General features: G+C 34.4%; 1 protein-coding gene across 7 annotated transcripts in view; it reads left to right on the top strand.

Moving 5' to 3' along the window:
• Window positions 1-17819, top strand: part of Sarm (sterile alpha and armadillo motif) — a 368252-nt gene that overhangs the window by 258862 nt on the left and 91571 nt on the right. Inside the window, exon 1 of one of the 7 annotated variants that reach the window (XM_072523937.1) lies at window positions 6937-7291. The exons of the other annotated variants lie outside the window; for them this stretch is intronic. Within the exon in view, the coding sequence (XP_072380038.1) occupies window positions 7070-7291 (222 nt within the window). The 5' untranslated portion in view covers window positions 6937-7069. Of the gene's footprint in view, window positions 1-6936; window positions 7292-17819 lie in introns of those variants that run through there. 7 annotated transcript variants of the gene reach the window in all.

The raw sequence follows: 17819 nt of genomic DNA, 5'->3' as shown, positions 1-17819 counted from the left end.
CGTAGCATCGCAGCATTCTTACTTTTGTATCAAGAGAGAGGCCCCCATCCGATTGAAGTGGATCTAGCTTTTCCGACGCGTACTCTAATCTCGTGGTTGTTGGTCCATTCTTCATTTATTATGGTGCCGAGGTAGTTGCAGTGCGTCACTCTTTCTACAGGGGATTGGTTGACGTAGAGTTGACCTTCTGTTATTCTTTTCTTGCTAATTATCATAAGCTTTGTCTTCTTAACGTTTATATTGAGTCCATATTGTTGACTGTAATACGTGATTTCGTTCATAAGAACTTGTAGGTCTTCTAAGTTGTCCGCAAATACTATGGTGTCATCTGCATATCTGATGTTTGTTTAGCCAGTAACCATTTAGTAGAATACCTTTTTCAGTTTCGTGCAAAACTTCGATAAATATTCTTTCAGAGTACAGATTGAAGATTAGAGGAGACAAAATACAGCCTTGCCTCACTCCACGCATGATTTTCACATAGTCAGTGTGTTCACCTTCAACTCTGAGATTTGCTGTCGGATTCCAGTAGAGATTTCTAATTATTTTCAGATCTTGGTTGTTAATTCCTGTTTCTTTAAATATTTGCATCATCTTGGCGTGCTGTACTCGATCAAACGCTTTCTCGTAATCAACCAGACTTGTGGAATAAGACCATCCAGACCAGTTCCATCTCTGGAATAAGGCTTGTACTGAGAACAAAGCCTCTCTAGTACCAACAGCATTTGTGAACCCGAACTGGTTGGGGGAAATTTGATTTTCACACAGCTTGTAGATTCTCTTTTGTTTCTCTCATTCTGTTGGTATTTCTCCAGAGTTGTATATATTGTTGAATATCTTTGCGATTATTGCTATTGATTCGTTGTTCATTAGCTTGAATTAAAAAATCGATTAATAGCAGTAAACTTTTTATTTCTTTCTATGATATTTTTCTACATCATCTCATACATCTCATACAAAGACTACTTTCATTTTTAAAAATATCTTTTTAATTCTCCTTCTTTTTGCCGTCTGCCTACGGAGGTTAGCAATCATTACGGCTATTTTTATTTTTGAACTTGCTGCTCTAAACAAATCAATCGATTTGCATTGATACCAATCACGTAGATTCTTCAACCATGAGTTCTGCCTTCGGCCAACAGATCTTCCTTGAATCTTTCCCTGTTTTCTGAGTCTCAAAATTTCATATTTTGGTCCCCTCAAGATGTTGTAGATCTTCTATACTCGTGATTCTATGATCACAGTGTCGTCTGCATATCGTAAGTTGTTAATTAATTTTCCGTTAACGGTATTATTGAGCGTGTTTTGGAAATTTTTTTCAGAATATTACTTAAACAAAAGTGGCGATAAAACACATTCCTGTCTAACTACTCTACAGATCTTCATTTTTTCTGAGTGTTGCCCATCAATATGAACTATGGCACTTTGGTTCCAATATAATGTTTGCACTATATTTATAATTTTACTGTCAATGCGCTTGTTCATAAGTATTGATATTAGTTATCATGTCTTACTTTATCGAAAGCTTTTTGGTAGTCAACAAAGCACAAGTGTAGATCAACGTTTACATACCGACATCGCTGAATCAATATGTTGATGGCAAATAGTCTTTCTTAAGTACCCATTCCATCTCGTAACCCGAACTGCGTATCGCTAATATCCTTCTCTAGCCTTTCGTCTATTCACTTATGTATTACTTTCAGCAGTACTTTTAAAGTATGATTCATGAGGCTCACTGTTCGATAATCAGAGCACTCTTTTGCTGCTTGTTTTTTAGGGATGGTTATAAATGCTGACTTCAGCCACTCTTGTGGTATTATTCTCGTATCGTACACCGTGTTGAATAAAATCTGCCAATACTTCCAAGTTATCCTCTTCCACTAGTTTTAACAGTTCTACTGGTATTTCATCTAATCCAGCTGCCTTATTGTCTTTAGAGTTTTTGATAGCATATTTGATTTCATCTTTCTTGATCTTCTGTCTCTCTAAAGGATTTAATTCTTGTATTTTCTGCATTTCACCTCTTTCATCTTGGAAAAGTTCTCTAACGTACTCCTCCCATCGTCTTAATTTCTCTGGTAAATCTATTAGTAGTAGGCTCAATTTTTGTCTTTTATGTGCCCTTGGTGTCTATTTCGACTCATTTCAGTCACTTCTCTTATTTTTTTGTGCATATTTCTCATATCATATTTTGTTTCTAGTTCTTCTATCTCTTTACATTGTTTCATTAAAGCATTTCCTTAGCTGTTTTGATTTTTTCCTTAATTATTCGTTGTATTTCTTTATACTTCTGTAGATCTTTTCCTTTATATTTCCTTCTTCCTTTCATCTGTAATAGTATTTCTTCTGTCAATCACTGTTTTTTAGCCTCTGGACTATGTTGTATCAAACTTTCTTGAGCTGGTTTCAGTAATGTGTTTTTTATATTATACCACTTTTTATTTACGTCCATAATTTGTTTGTTGTCAGTTAGTGTTTTTTTTTGTATTAACATTCACATTATTTTTTAATTCGTTTTTTATTTCTTCGTTTTTTAGCATTCTTATATATTGATATCTTTTATCTTGTTGATATTTATTATCTTCTTGATATCTTTTTTAATGGTAGAGATCAATTAGGCTTCAATCAACTGGACCATGGCAGTTTTTATCATCTAGCCATTTTGCACTATTTACAGATATAATGGTGGGCCTATAGCGGGAAGAATACAATTTTAAAGAGTTGTATTTGATTAAATTAACACAAAACATTATTCATTTTATTTTGACGATGGTCACAGTCATTAGTACACAAAATACACTTATTATAAATGTGATATAATAAAAATACTTTAAAAGAAAAGGTGGGCAATGAAGTTTAAACTCATACGAAAGAAATGTCTTGGGCATTTTGAAGTGTAGATATTTTTTTTGTTTTTGGTGTGCACTTCTCTTTTTTTATCACTTTTGTCTTTGGTTTGGGTTTTGTCAAATGCTGAAAAGGGCATTTAGCTGAGATAAGTCACTCTTGCAGAATTCAAAAGCAGTGCAATCACAAACAGGTGAATTATTAGAATGCTACAATGCAGAATATAGGGACTATGTGATTTAAGTTGAAGTAAAAACTGGCATATGATAACAGGGTGTCTTCAATAAGGGTGCGGGTACTGAGCAGGTTGCAATGAAACAAACAAGCAGATTCCTTCGCAAAACATAGCTCGAAATAAGCCTTTCTAAGGACGCTGCCAGAGACTTTCGTGTCGTTCCTGAGAACAGAAGAAGAATCATTTATCCTCGTGAATATTTATATAATACAAATAATAAAAATGAAAATACAAATACTTCATATATATTTCATCGCTCTTAGTAACACAGGAATTATCATAAATTTGAATTTACGTCATAAAAAATATCTGTGAAACAGTTTTAACCTATATTCAAGGCACTTTTATTAAATGTTAACGACCGAATACTTTCTACCGTATGGCAATTTGTATGGCAAATGACAACACGCATTTTAGTTGGTTTATAAATACACAACGGATAATATTTGGTTATAAAAATTATTTAGTACAAATACATATTTCAAATACAAACACAAAATAGTATCAAATCGGTAGAGAGAGTATGTATAAACCAGCCCACTATTCTTTACATTCCAACGACATATACTGACATAATATGCTGTTCAGTAAGTTTTGCGGTTCGATAAGAAAAACAATAATTTTATATTTTGAAATACAGGTTATTATTCAGTATAGTCTCCCTAAACATCAACACACTTGTTGAATGAATGATATGACCTCATCATTTGATGAAAAACCCTTTTCACGCATATATTTTTTTAGGTACTGAAACAGACCGAAATCGCTAGGGTCCAAATCTAGTGCATACGGTGTACTCGAACTTTAATTCATGGATTTTAGCCATTCGAACCAAGAACCAGGTTCACACCACTCTTTAGCCTCTTGTTTTGGTTCAGGATCATGGTGATAGACCCAAGTTTCATCCATAGTGATGAATCAATGCAAAAAATCTAATTTATCCTTTCGAAAATGCTCTAAATGTTGCTGAGAAAGTGGCGTTCGAATTTGTTTTTGTTCCATTGTTAGAGAATAAGGCATCCATTGTCAATACAGCTTTCTGAAACCCAATACCCAAGTTAAAATATTACTTATACTGCCCAATGAGATGCCTAGGACTTCTCTTTTAGTCACTCTACGATTTTCCAATACGATGTCATATATTTTTTCTATGATTTCTGGTGTTGTTGCTGTTTAGGACGTTCTTGGCGTGGATCGTCTTCAAGGCTTGTACAACCATGCATAAATTCAGCAGCTTATACACTTTCAACATTCATTTATAAATTTCCTTTGCTTTTAAACCTACCAAAAATGAAAATTCAATCACTGCACGATACTTGATTTTTTTTATTGTAAAAAAATACTGTGACTCGTCGATACTAAATGGCTTCTAAATACAAAATGAATTGACGGATTTAAATGAAACTATACATACATTTATATGAAGAGTGTACCAATATAACAAAAAAATTAGTCTAGAAGCAACGCCCTCTCTTATCGAATCGCAAAACTTATTGAATAGCCACATATGTTTACAAAAATAAAAAAAATGTACATACAATTTTTTTTAAGATCTTTGTTTTCTTATTTCATGATAAACATTATTTTATATATGGCATTAAACTATAATTGCTTGTAATATGAATTACATTTTACATTGGTTTTGACATTTTGATTTTCAAGGATTTTCTGATTCCGTAATGTTAGTAAAGTAAGATGTTATGTATTTTCTACCCTTTTATATGGTTTCGGAGGTTGGAATTTCCGAGCTGCCGTCAACAAAATTAGTACAGCCAATTTAGTGGCCAACGCACAATAATCCAGCAGGGAACAGGACGAAGAAAAATAAGGTATTCATTTGTTTTTTGTTAATTCAATACCTTAAGATCTATATTAGTTTAAATATCTTTGAAAGCTGTTTCAGAAGAACATGCTGTTTTGGCGGCTTGGTCTGCTTTTCCATCGCTTAATATACAAGGTGCAATGGAGTCCAGATAATTGTGACTATTATGTTCGTAGTATATAGTTAGTTGCAGGTGTTGTGTATTCCTTGGACTAGTGGTTTTTTAAGAAGATGCATTTTATGCAATAAATCGAGGAAAGAGATTCAGTACATATGGAAATTGTTTTGTTTTCATTTGAAGTGGAGCGCTTCAGCGCATTTGCCGTCCAAGAAATTCGTTATATCCAGCCAATTTCCATTTCAGTTTAGCTGCCTGATCGACATAATTGAACAAAAGTAAAAGATGCTGTCGAAAAGTCGTTGGATGTCGTTGGATGAATTTGCTGGGAAAGCTGTCTGGTATTGATTAGATGCTTAGCACTCTCTCCCTACTTAAGGGGTGCTCGAGACTGAGTACTGTTTCTTTTGAATTTTCAGTCATTGTGGTATTACTAGGATTTGTTAATATCTTTGCAAAGTATGTACGCAAAAGCTGTTGTCTTCTTAGATGAAGTGGTGGCTCTGAATATTTAATACAAAAACTTTCTACGGGGCTTGATTTGGAAGCACCAAGGCACAGTCGAATTTTAAATTGTGTTTAGAGACTTTAGTAAGGAACTACTGGATGTCAGATAGTCAAACTACAGCAAGACATTTAAATAGATTGATTCTTTGGGCATTTGATAGAGTAAGGCACAACCTACTATTAAAATGTTTGCAAGGAGAAGGTTTAGAGGAAAAGGACATCAAACTACTAAAAAACTTGTACTGGAACCAAAACGCCAGAGTAAGAATCGAAGGTTTCACGTAGAAATTAGAAGAGAAGTTAGACAAGGATTTGTTTTGTCACCCTTGCTATTTTATCTTTATTCCGAGTTTCTATTTAAAGAGACATTGGAAGATTCCAAGGTATTAGTCAAGTCAAATGGAGTAAATATCAACAGCATCAGATACGCTGACGATGGCTTGGATCTACAACGACTCATCGAGAGGACCAACTTGACCTGCAAGCAATTTGGTATGAAAATAAACATTAAGAAAACCACAATGATATCAATTCGAAAAAACCAAAAAGTATCTCAACCTTATCTTAGAGGAAAAAAACGATTTACGAAGAATCGGTGCCGTAGAAAAAATATTTCAAATAAAAAATGTAGGCCCCCCTTCCAGGTGGGTGGTTTTAGGGAGAAGCCTGGGGTAGGAATAGTGCACTTTTTGCATATTTTTGGGATCCCAAAATTAACATTCTCAGAAAAATTCAGCTTGTTCGTATGATTTTTAGAAGTTCAGTCGCATTTTCGTCTATGAGGACTGGAGTATAAATAAATAAATTTATTTTTAACAAAACTAAAGAATATCCGGCATTTGGTAATGCTTTTTTAGATGTCTCTATTCGAATTACGTAGAATTAAATAAAATGAAGACAATTGCTTCATTGGAAGCCGAGAAAATACATCTTTTATACCGATTTTGCATTACCATTGCTATAATATATTGTGTGTACAAAAGTACATAACACAATTTATCCCATTGTACATTAATTCAAAGATTGAAATATTGGCGCCAATAAACAAAAAAATATTATTACCTGAAATATAATATTGAATTCACCCAACTGTCTAGATACTTTCTTTCTTTTGTTATGTTAATAATGACTATTGACTTATTCTAACGTTCAAAATAAATTCGTCGCTTTCTTAACAAACAAATTGATTCTATTTAAATATTGACATTCCTTAGCTGCATTCCAAACAAAGCAATAAAATTAAGAAATTTTTGAGATTTGTGTTATGTTACCAAAATAATATATTGAAATTTCGTGGAATAAGACATCAAATCTAAGAATCACTTGCAATCTTACCGTCTCCTGTTTATCAGATAAGATAACCATTGTGTCTACAACAGGTAAGGTCTTTACCTTCAATTCGCCGTGGTGTCAGTCGTCACTCAAGTCTGAAAATGTGAGTTGGTCAGCGGACGAGCGGCAGATTTTCGATATTCAAATTTCTATTCGGTTTTTTTTAGTTTAAGTAGTGATTTGATAAACTTCTGATAATAAGTAAGTGATGGCGCAACATTCTGAGTATTCGTTTTCGGTTCGGCGACATAGGCCTGCTAATTTTACGTTTAGTTCGAATGAGGATCGCCAAAAGAGTTATAAGAGTAGTACTGTCGAAGAACACACAACTACTATTAAAGAAAACCCGAGGAAATACTCGATGTACACGTTTACTAGCAGGCGACGACAAGATGTGCCCTCGTTCGAAGAAAAAATGAAATTTTTTAGGGTATGTATCGTATAACAACCATTTATGTACATAATGTCAAATTTAGAAGCATTCAGTGTTTATGATTATTGTTCTAGCAAATAATAAAATTGATAGATAAAGTATATTTATCGGAATTTAAGATTAGCGTGTTGGTGGAGGTGAACATTTAATACGTTAACTATTTTGGTTATTTGAGTAAGGCATGTTTGACAATTTATTGCTTTTTCTTGATCCGTGAGTTTTAAAATTTTCATAAATTATTATATTTTTAATATGTTACTTTTTACAGCACTATACAATTAGAAAAGTTAGGGGTATACCTTTAATATACAAATTGAGTTGCTCTGAAAATAATAAGATTTTAAGACTTACAAACTTATACTTATACGGTATCATACCTGAAAATAACAAAGAAACGACAATTAAAGCTATTAATTAGGTTTTGTTATCATTTCTCATTCATAATATTTATTTTCACTTGTCACTGTCACTCGTCTGTTACCGGCTATCTCAAGCTGCTTGGTAATCTTGCATTCCATCGGTAAGACGGTAAAATTCAAATTTAAGAAAATCTCTTCTCCTTCTTTCTTCTTGTATGTAGGCTTTAAAGCCTGTTTCTTCTTCAATATTAGCCTCCTAAATTGTTTAAATTATCGCACCTTCTTTTTCTTGGTCTACCAATACTTCTTCGTCCATTTGGTGACTTATCTCATGCTATTCGTTCTATCCTATCCTCTGCCATTCTACTAATGTGTTCGTTCCACTCCCGTTTCTGTTTTGTCACCCATCCATGTATGTCTTCTATATTGCAAGATAGATATAGATGTATCAAGTCTTTTCTCACCGTGTATGTTATTAAACGTCTAATTGCTGCTTTATAGATTCTTGTTTTTGTGTCTTGTCTTAGGTGTTTGTTCTTCCAGATTGTGTCATTAAGAGATCCCGCCGCTTTACTTGCTTTTAAGCTTTGTTGTCGTACTTCTTCTTCAACATCTCTGTAACTCGTTATATCTATTCCCAGATATCTAAACGTTGCTTCCTGCTTTAGTATTTTTTCATTAATTTCAATTTTACATCGTAGTGGGTATTTAGATGTTGTCATACATTTGGTTTTTTCTGCTGATATTATCATAGTCTCTCGGCGATAAGTACGGCGTCGTCTGCATAACATAATATTGGGATTTCTTTGTTCCCCATTCTGTAACCATGACCTTTACGTACTGCTTGTATTATTTCGTCCATAATTATATTAAAGAGAAGTGGGCTTAACGAGTCACCCTGTCTGACTCCGCTTTGTACTGATATATACTGTGTTACTTTTACATTTATCTTTGCCTGTATTCGATTATGGAAGTAGATGTTTTCGATGGTTTGTATAATATTGATTGGTATGTTTCTTTTATACAGTAGGTCTAAGACGTTTTCGACTTGGATACGATCGAAAGCCTTTGTCAGGTCTATAATACATAGATATGCTGGCTTATTGTACTCGATGGCCTTTTTTGTGATTTGTGATAAGTACAAATACGGCGTTTACACAAGATCTTCCGGATCTGAATCCTTGTTGTTCATCTGATAAAGTTGTTAGTTTATTGATTTTGTTGATTAGTACTTTTGAGGTAAACTTAAGTGCGGTGTTCAGTAGAATTATACCTCTATAATTGTTGGGGTCTTCTTTATTTCCTTTCTTGAACATTGGTATCATTATGCTGTTTCTCCATGCGTCTGGTATCTTGCAATGCAATATTACTTTTTGTATAAGTTTTGTTGTCTCTAGGGTTATACTTTCTCCTCCGTGTTTTAGAAGCTCGTTGGTTATTCCGTCTGGTCCTGGTGACTTTCTATTTTTAACTGAATTTATAGCTGTCTCCACTTCCTGAAAACTGATTTCTATTTCGTGTCTTACACGTTATTGTCTTAATTATTATTTTCCTTCCCTTTAAACAGTTAAGAAAATCTCGAGAGCAGATATTGTATGGGAACTCGGAAACTCCCCCCCCCTTCGGGTGAGAACTACATAGGCATGTGTTCACTTCTGAATTCTTCTAACAACGGTGTTAGTTTTGTGATGTGGGACAGGTTTGACTCTTCTTTTCTGTATCCAGTGTCCAATTCGTAGATTAAATTCGACCACTTCTTTTTAATTGTGTATGATCCAGTTCGCAATTTATTTAGCTTTGCTCTCTTGAATTTATTACCATTTTCCACGTATACTTGGTCTCCAACATTGAGTTGTAGGTCTTTTTACGTTATACCAATTGTTTTACCCTGGATTATATTTTAATTCTAAAGTTGAATGATGATAAGGAGTAAGCCAAATCACCTAATTCTTCATCCGTTCTAGCTTTAAAAATCATATCTACCAGGTGTTTATGGTTAGAATATAGCTTAAATTCTTTGCCCATTAGCCAATGTTGCCAATATTTTACTGCTTCTTTTATGGCTAAGCATTCTAGATATATTACTTTTTTTGTGCTTCTATTAAATTTTTTGGAACATAGGACACTGGTCTACTATCAACGTTTTCATCATTCTGTTTTAGCACAGCTCCCACGCCAATCATGCATGCGTCTGTGTAGATCGGAACATTTGGGTCAAATATCTTCAGAACTGGTTGTAAACACAACCAGGTTTTTATCTTATCAAAGGCTTCTTGTTTCTTTTGTCCAGATCAACTTACATATTTCCTTAATAGTTTATATAGCAGATCAAATATATAACTGTGGTATACATTTTTGATGAAAAGGAGGTGAGATAATCTGTTAATAGTCTCACTGATTTCTTTTCGATTATGTGACCCAAGCATTTTGCACTATTTTTCGCAAATGAGCACTTTGAGAATTTTAGTTTCAAACTTCCCTTCATAATTGTTTCCAATAATGTTGATAGATGTGAAATATGATCTGTGAATGTCTTTGATAATATTATAATATCATCAATAAAGTTTATTACCAAATCTGACATTTTATATTTTCTTATTGTGGTACTTAGTATTCTTTGGATAATGGCTGGTGGTATCTTCAGTCCAAATGGTAGACAGGTTCACCGGAAGTGTCCCTCTTGTGTTAAAAATTGTGTTTTATGCTTATCTTCAATTTTAATTGTAATTGACGAGAATGCTAAATTAATATCTAATGTTGTAAAGTAATCACAGTTTGCTGTTTTTATTATTAAATTTTCTATCAGTGGAAAGAGCTATGATTAAGGTGTGACTATTTTGTTGATTTCTCTTAGGTCTATACACAGTCTTGATTTTTTTCCTATTCTTTTTAATAGTCTTCCCTGATTAGTCTGTTTAGTAGGAGATACAGATCTTCTACAGTATCTGTTAGCACCGATGTGGCATGTGTGTTATATAGTGCATGCATATAGTGTATTCTTCTTTAAGTTTTATTGTTGTATTACACGATGTCTCAACCTCAACTTCCAATCTGTGAAACCAGAATTCTCTCTCCTAGCTAAAATCAAAGAATATAGACGCATATGCGTCTCTCCCTCCCTCTGTCTCTCACTCTCTCTCTCTCTCCGAGTCTGTATTCTTTGCTAAAATATTCTAGTTTGATGGGCGAAACTCGTTAAATACACAAAGCAATTAATTGTACTTCATGCACTGTCCATGGGTTCTGCGGGAACGTGAAAGTACGATTCGTCGATCGAACTGGGGAGGTCACATCATCATCATCAATCAGCCCTGAGTTGTCCATTGTTGAACATAGGCCTCCTCTAGACTTTTCCATCTGCTTCTGTTCTGCGCCTCTGCTATCCAATTGGTCACGATTCTTTTGAGGTCGTCGGTCCATCGCGTTAGGGGTCTTCCTCGGCTTCGCTTGTCAGCCCGTGGTCTCCACTCAAGCAATTTTTTTGTCCAACTGTCGTCTTTCATTCTTGCAACATGTCCTGCCCATCTCCATTTTTGCCTTGTAATATGTTCGATAATGTCTTCCACTCCAGTTCGTCTACGAACTTCCTCGTTTCTTATTCTATTGCTTAAGCTTATTCCAAGCATTGATCTCTCCATCTTTCGTTGTGTCCTTCTCAATTTTTCGGCTGATGTTTTTGTGAGAGTTAAGGTTTCTGCTCCGTATGTGAGGACTGGTAGAACGCACTGGTTAAAAGCTTTTCTTTTTAAATGGATCGGTATATTTGTTTTAAATACGTCTCTCATTTTTCCGAATGCAGCCCAACCCAGACTTATTCTTCTGAGTAGCTCGCATGTTTGGTTATCTCGCGTTAACCTTATTTCGTGACCCAAATACACATATTTTTCCACAAGTTCTATGGGCGACTTTTCGATTTCTATTAGCTCATTGGGGACGAGATTGGTCATCATTTTTGTTTTACCATAGTTTATTTTTAAACCGACTTTCTGGGTTACTTGCTGTAGTTGTTGTAGCATAACTCTGGCTTCTCCTAAGTTGTCTGTTATGAGAACAATATCATCGGCATATCTGAGTTGATTGAATATCTTTCCATCGATGCTAATACCCTTTGATTCCCACTCTAGCCGTTTAAATTCGTACTCCATAACTGTTATAAATAGTTTTGGCGACAAGGTATCTCCCTGCCGCACCCCTCTGCCAATTTTTATCTTCTCAGTCATGCAATGGAGGTTACTGGGGAGGTACGTCGACATAATCTCAATTTGCCTACGTCTTTAAAAGCAATAATCGTCCTTAATTTATCTACTTTAATAGGACCAAAATAGGCTCTTAATGGGCAGTTTATATAGACCCAATCTACCAACACTAGACCGAAAACATAAGGCAAACACGATAATATGTACAAGGTTAAGAGTGTTCTTTTGGCAAGTTCAAAATATACACCTAATTACCATTAACAACATAAATACTTGAATGTCACTTTTTAGCTAAATGCGTACAAATATTACGCTGTATAGATAAGATAAGGAGTTAAAATACAAATATATATTTACAATTGCCGCCTCTTTGGATCGTATAATTTATACACGTGAATTAACGATATACCTACGCATTAAATCTTGCGCTATTATATTGGTTTGATATTGGTTATGTATGTCAAATTGCAGTATTTAATAAAAACTTTGTTTTTTATTTTTCCACTATGTTTTTATTATATTTCGAGATATTTGTGCTCCCTTGATTCCTTGTAATTGATTATTTTCTTACAATAAAACCTCTTATTTAATTTTTGTTCTTCATACTTCTCGAAATATCTGAAAGAGCCTTCAAGACTCCTTCAGATATTTCGTCAGTTTTCGTTATATTATTTTTCCACAGAAACGTGTATCATATATATAGTTTTTCGAATTTTAAACTTACAACTCTCAGGAAGATCGTTAGTCTTAGGGTGTGGTTTAGTTCTATATTGTGCGACCTCCACTTCACTATTTATACTTTTTCTGCCGTTTAAACCTGACTTGAGATTTGTCTCACTAATGCACAATGCATCACAAACACGTTTATGTGCGGATTGAACATTCATTATAGTACTTTGAACATAATATGCGGAATTCACTGGAGAACAGATGAAGAAAATTTATACACCACCTTTTTCTGCTTATTTTTCTTTTTGTAATTTTTTTCATGTTAACTTTTAAAATATGAAAACTTCCTGGAAGCTTCTTAAAGCTTTCATGGGCTCTTCAGGAACCCACGTTCCTGGTTCTTTTGGTTGGTTTTTCATATTTTAAGTGACTATCTAGGTACACCAGCGTCTATATGATATATTAAAAAATGTTTAGGAATAAAAATTCACAACTGAACTCAATCTTCTATATTTTTCACACTTAACTGATTGTTGTTTTGCTACTAAAATATTCATGCACAACCTGCTTCCGTTAGATTCTCAACAATATAACTACACAAAACATATCTTCTTCTTTAAGTGTGGCCTCCCAATCGGAGGTTCAATATCATCATCACTATCTTTATCTCTTTATCTGTATCTACTGCTGCTCTGAAGAGTTCTATTGAACTGCATCTAAACCATTCTCTTAACTTCAAAATTTTTAGTAAAAGGTATAACTAAAATACCCAAACGGGCTATATCACAAATACAGAACGTTTTCGGAATGTAAATTCCATCATCAGTGTAACAAAGTGCACATGCTATGAGCCACTAAAATATATGGATGAAAACCCTTTAAATGATATAAATTTACAAATATTTTACATTATATACTATTAAAAATTAAGATGTCTAAGTTACCGTTGGAATTGGTAACATGGCAACGTATGGCTCTACATCGGTTACTTGGTCCTGAGACAAAGTGTCTTCGAGGACCTGTTGATAACAACTGATGATACATGATCATAGCATGTGCACTTTGTTATACTGATAATGGAATTTACATTCCGAAAACGTTCTGTATTTGTGATATAGCCCGTTTGGGTATTTTATTTATACCTTTTACTAAAAATTTTGAAATAAAATTTTTTTTTGTGGTACATGGTATACAGCCAGCTACAGGAACTTAGTTTCCTAGTTTCCTTCTCTTAACATCTTCTTTATATACTCCTCCCTCCTCTTATCTTTCTCTGTATTATCAATCTTAGTGTTTCATATCGCTGTCCCAGATATTGTAACTTTCTCATTTTTATTGTGTTTATTATTTTGTATTCTTTACCAATTTCTCGCAGTACTTCCGTGTTCGTTTTCTTCTGTATCCATTATAAGCACCCTTCTCTAACACCACATTTTAAATGACTGAAGCTTATTTATGTATTCCTGCTTCAGTGTCCAGCTTTCAAGTCCATATTTTAGTACCGAAAATGCGTAACAGCTCAGAGCTTTTACTCTTAGTTCTAATCTAAGGTCTTTATTGCAGAAAATTGTTCTCATTTTTACAAACGTATTTCTTGCCATTTCTATTCTTGCCCTTAGTTCTGTCGTTTGATCATGTTTTCTGAAATCCAGGTTCTCAGGTATTTGTATTTTTTTTCAAACCTTTCTACCGGTACATGTTCCAAATGTTTATTTGTTTGTATATTTATTTTCTTTGTTATTATCATGTATTTAGTCTTTTTTTTATTAATTTTTAGTCATTATTTTTCACAGTAACTGTTTTTCTTGTTTAGTAGTAAATGGGGTTGTTCAGCAAAGTTGCCATAATCACCGTATTATCTGCATATCTTATGTTGTTAATAGTTCTTCCGTTAATTATTATTCCTTCACTTTCAGAGAGTATTACTTCTTCTACAACGGATTCACTATCGACATTGAAAAGTAATGGAAACATAATACATTCCTTATTCCTCTCCTGATTTCAATTTCTGAACTCGGTTCCTTATCTATTAAAATTTGTGCTCATTGATTTTAATAAAATGTTGTTATTATTCTTTAGTCCCTTCTGTCAAAACAAAACATATACATATTGCAATTTCTACTATAAAATACTCAAGTGGAAAACTCTAACTAAACGTTAGGCTAAATTGATTTTATATTTGGCTGGCTGCTCTTATTGTTGCTTTGGCCCATGTCGACTGATTAACTAACAGCGAAACTGTAGACTGATCAGAGCCAAATTATATGAGGTGCATTTTTAAAATAAATACAAGTGACAACATCAATAAATCATATATTTTATTTGATGATTACTTTGCTACTGTCAAAGATTTTATTTTATTTGCAGCTTTACTTTTACTTACACATTCCTACCGACATACGTCGTGCGGACCATACTTTATACTTATCAAGAAAAATTCCTTCTCAAAATATTCCATTATTTACTTTTTAGAGACAGCGCAACACAAAACCTTGAAAACAGATATCAAAGCATTAAGGATTTCTATTTCTAACTCACATAAAATAATTTACGGTACTTTTATTGGACAAGATCAGTAATTTTAATTAAGATTTACCGAACACGCTATACTTGTTAGTATTTTACTGCATTATTGTACCAGCCGAATGCATTTAGAATGAATGAATGAAAATTTTTATGACTTACACGTCTTGTGAACATTACTACTTAACAAAAATAGTTTTTGTTGGTTTTCTTCCTAAATAAACTAAAATATTTACCTATATTAACGAACGAAGCAACAATTTGATATTATATTGTTAATTATTAATAAAGAGTTTCCTGATCATCGATGAAGTTTTTTTCAATTTTACCGACCGAGTATATTACTACAGTGTGGTATTCTTTTAGACTTTAGACCAAAAACGATTTTATTCTAATATAAGATTAAGAAACGATATATTTTAAGGTTTATCCAATGGTGTTCCCTCATTTCTGCATACAAACAGAACTTAAAGACTTTTAGGGTAATCCTCACAGTAGGGATCCAGAAAACTATAATTGGATGTAGGTAAACTCATACTTTAAGAGGGGTACGGGAAAAATATACCAGTGCCTGTTCCTAGTTATAGGGAATTTTCTCGTTTCGCTGTTGACGAAGAGAAATAAAAAATACATAATAGAAAAAGACCAAATTTAAAGACGTAAACCAACGCAATGTGGATAACAGTTTTTACCTCAATATTTGTGGTTTACAATCACTGGGATGGGACAAAACAGTCTATTTATGGTGGATGCGTGCAGTATGGTCATTCGTCGATACATCAACACAAATCAAGAAGATCGGAAGCTGATGCACCGCATGTACTTACTACTTTTACTATTTTGACGCGGCTAGAAGCAGGTACGGCCACTGACGTGGTAATTTTACTATGGTGTACTCTAAACTGGTGTTGGACATTTTATCATCTTCTGTCGTCCATGTTTGGACATAGGCCTCTCCCAACTCCTTCCATCAGTTTCTATCCTGAGCAACATATTTCCAATTTGTTCCGGCTATTCTTTTAATGTCATCAACCCATCTCATCTGTGGTCTTCCTCTTGGTCGGGTACTTTCGTAAGATCTCCAATGCTGTATTGTAGTATTCCAACGTTGGTCTTTTTGTCTAGCAGTGTGGCCCGCGAAGCTCCATTTAAGTTTGGCAATTTTTGTTGTTATGTCCTCGACTTTTGGATCTTACCCAGTCGTTCCTATTTTTATCTGATAGTCGTATACCTAACATTGCTCTTTCCATTGTTCTTTCTGTTGTGTCATGTTTGCCTTGGTTAGGGTCCAGGTTTGACATCCATATGTCATGATAGGAAGGATGCATTGGTTGAACACTTTGCTCCTCAAGTATTGGGGTATTTTGCGGTTCTTAAGTATCCAACTAAGTTTTTCAAATCCTGCCCATGCTAAACGATAACGCTATAGCTAAACGATACTAAACCCTCAATATTCGAGGGGACATGTACTATCGGAATGGTCCGACCACATTTTAGGGTAGGTCGAGTAAATATTTATTAATTTCATAGAAACGTAGGGTGACAACCGTGTTCTCTTTTCTTTTCACTACTATCTATTTTCATATTTTCTATTTCTTTCTAAAGAGCTCCACGCTCCATGAGATCCTGGCTAGATGGCAATCGAGCTCACCACATGTTGTGACCTCAACCGCAATCCACGCTTGGGGCGAGAACCTATGTACTCTTATTCATATTTCGATCATTGATTGCAGGCCGGGACCGCTCTGGTTAGAGCATATCTTCACCACTGCAGCCACATCACATCTCATTTGCTCTCCGTCTTCACGATGTCCAGTTACGGTGGGCCACAGGCGACGTCTCAGCGCCACTCATTCACCCGATTGCTGTATAACTTTTAATCACCACCCTCAAGCTATACCGGAAATAGCTCAGCCTGGGTCTTCCACACAAAAGCGTGGGCCACGTACTTTCGTCCACTCTCATTCCCTCTATGATATTTTAACAAAAATTATAATGAAATGATGGCATTCCTTGAGGTAAAATGTTCCGGAAACAAACTGAACCTCCGTTCGGATTTCCGAGTGAAGACGATATCTACCTTAGAAAAATCAGAATAGGGTCTTAAAGGTCTTAGAGGTAAGAGTATGGAGTTCGTAGATGCGCTTAAAAGAAGTATAGTAAATTGCTTACATTCAAGAGACGAGGTGGAAAGGAAGATATACAACTACTTAGCCACACAAGAAGGAAAACGTGGACCAGGAAGGCGAAGAATTTTCTGGCTGAAAAATCTACGTACGTGGTTCAACACAACAACCACAAATCTTTTCACGGCAGCAGTTTGAAAAATATTGATTGCCATGATGGTCGCTAACATCCGAAACGAATAGGCACTACAAGAAGAAGAAGTCACACAATGAAATTACGGAAGAGTGTAATTGATAGACAGATAGATGAAAAATCCGAAATATCAGGTAATTTGGTTTTATGAAAGTCAGATCAACAAGAAATGCAATTTTCAATATAAAATAGCTCATTGAAAAATACAGGAATAAAGAAACCAACACCCATTCTCGATTTTCTTAATAGTAAACGACGCATTTGATTTGCACTTCAAACCATTAGTAAATTCTGTTACATGTATGCGTCATCCTCCTCAATTTCTTGTTTTACTATAATGGATGATAACCAACTACTATTTTAGTTCTTATGGGATATTTACACTTTGAATTTTGCATACCTGCAAAATTTTTGTTACAATCAGATTAGCTATTACCTAGAATTTAATGTGGTTCAAGC

This window comes from Diabrotica undecimpunctata, chromosome 2, assembly GCF_040954645.1.
Source record: "Diabrotica undecimpunctata isolate CICGRU chromosome 2, icDiaUnde3, whole genome shotgun sequence".
Taxonomy (NCBI): domain Eukaryota; kingdom Metazoa; phylum Arthropoda; class Insecta; order Coleoptera; family Chrysomelidae; genus Diabrotica; species Diabrotica undecimpunctata.
Note: the sequence above shows the minus strand (reverse complement) of the source record. Positions and strands in the feature narration are given on the sequence as shown.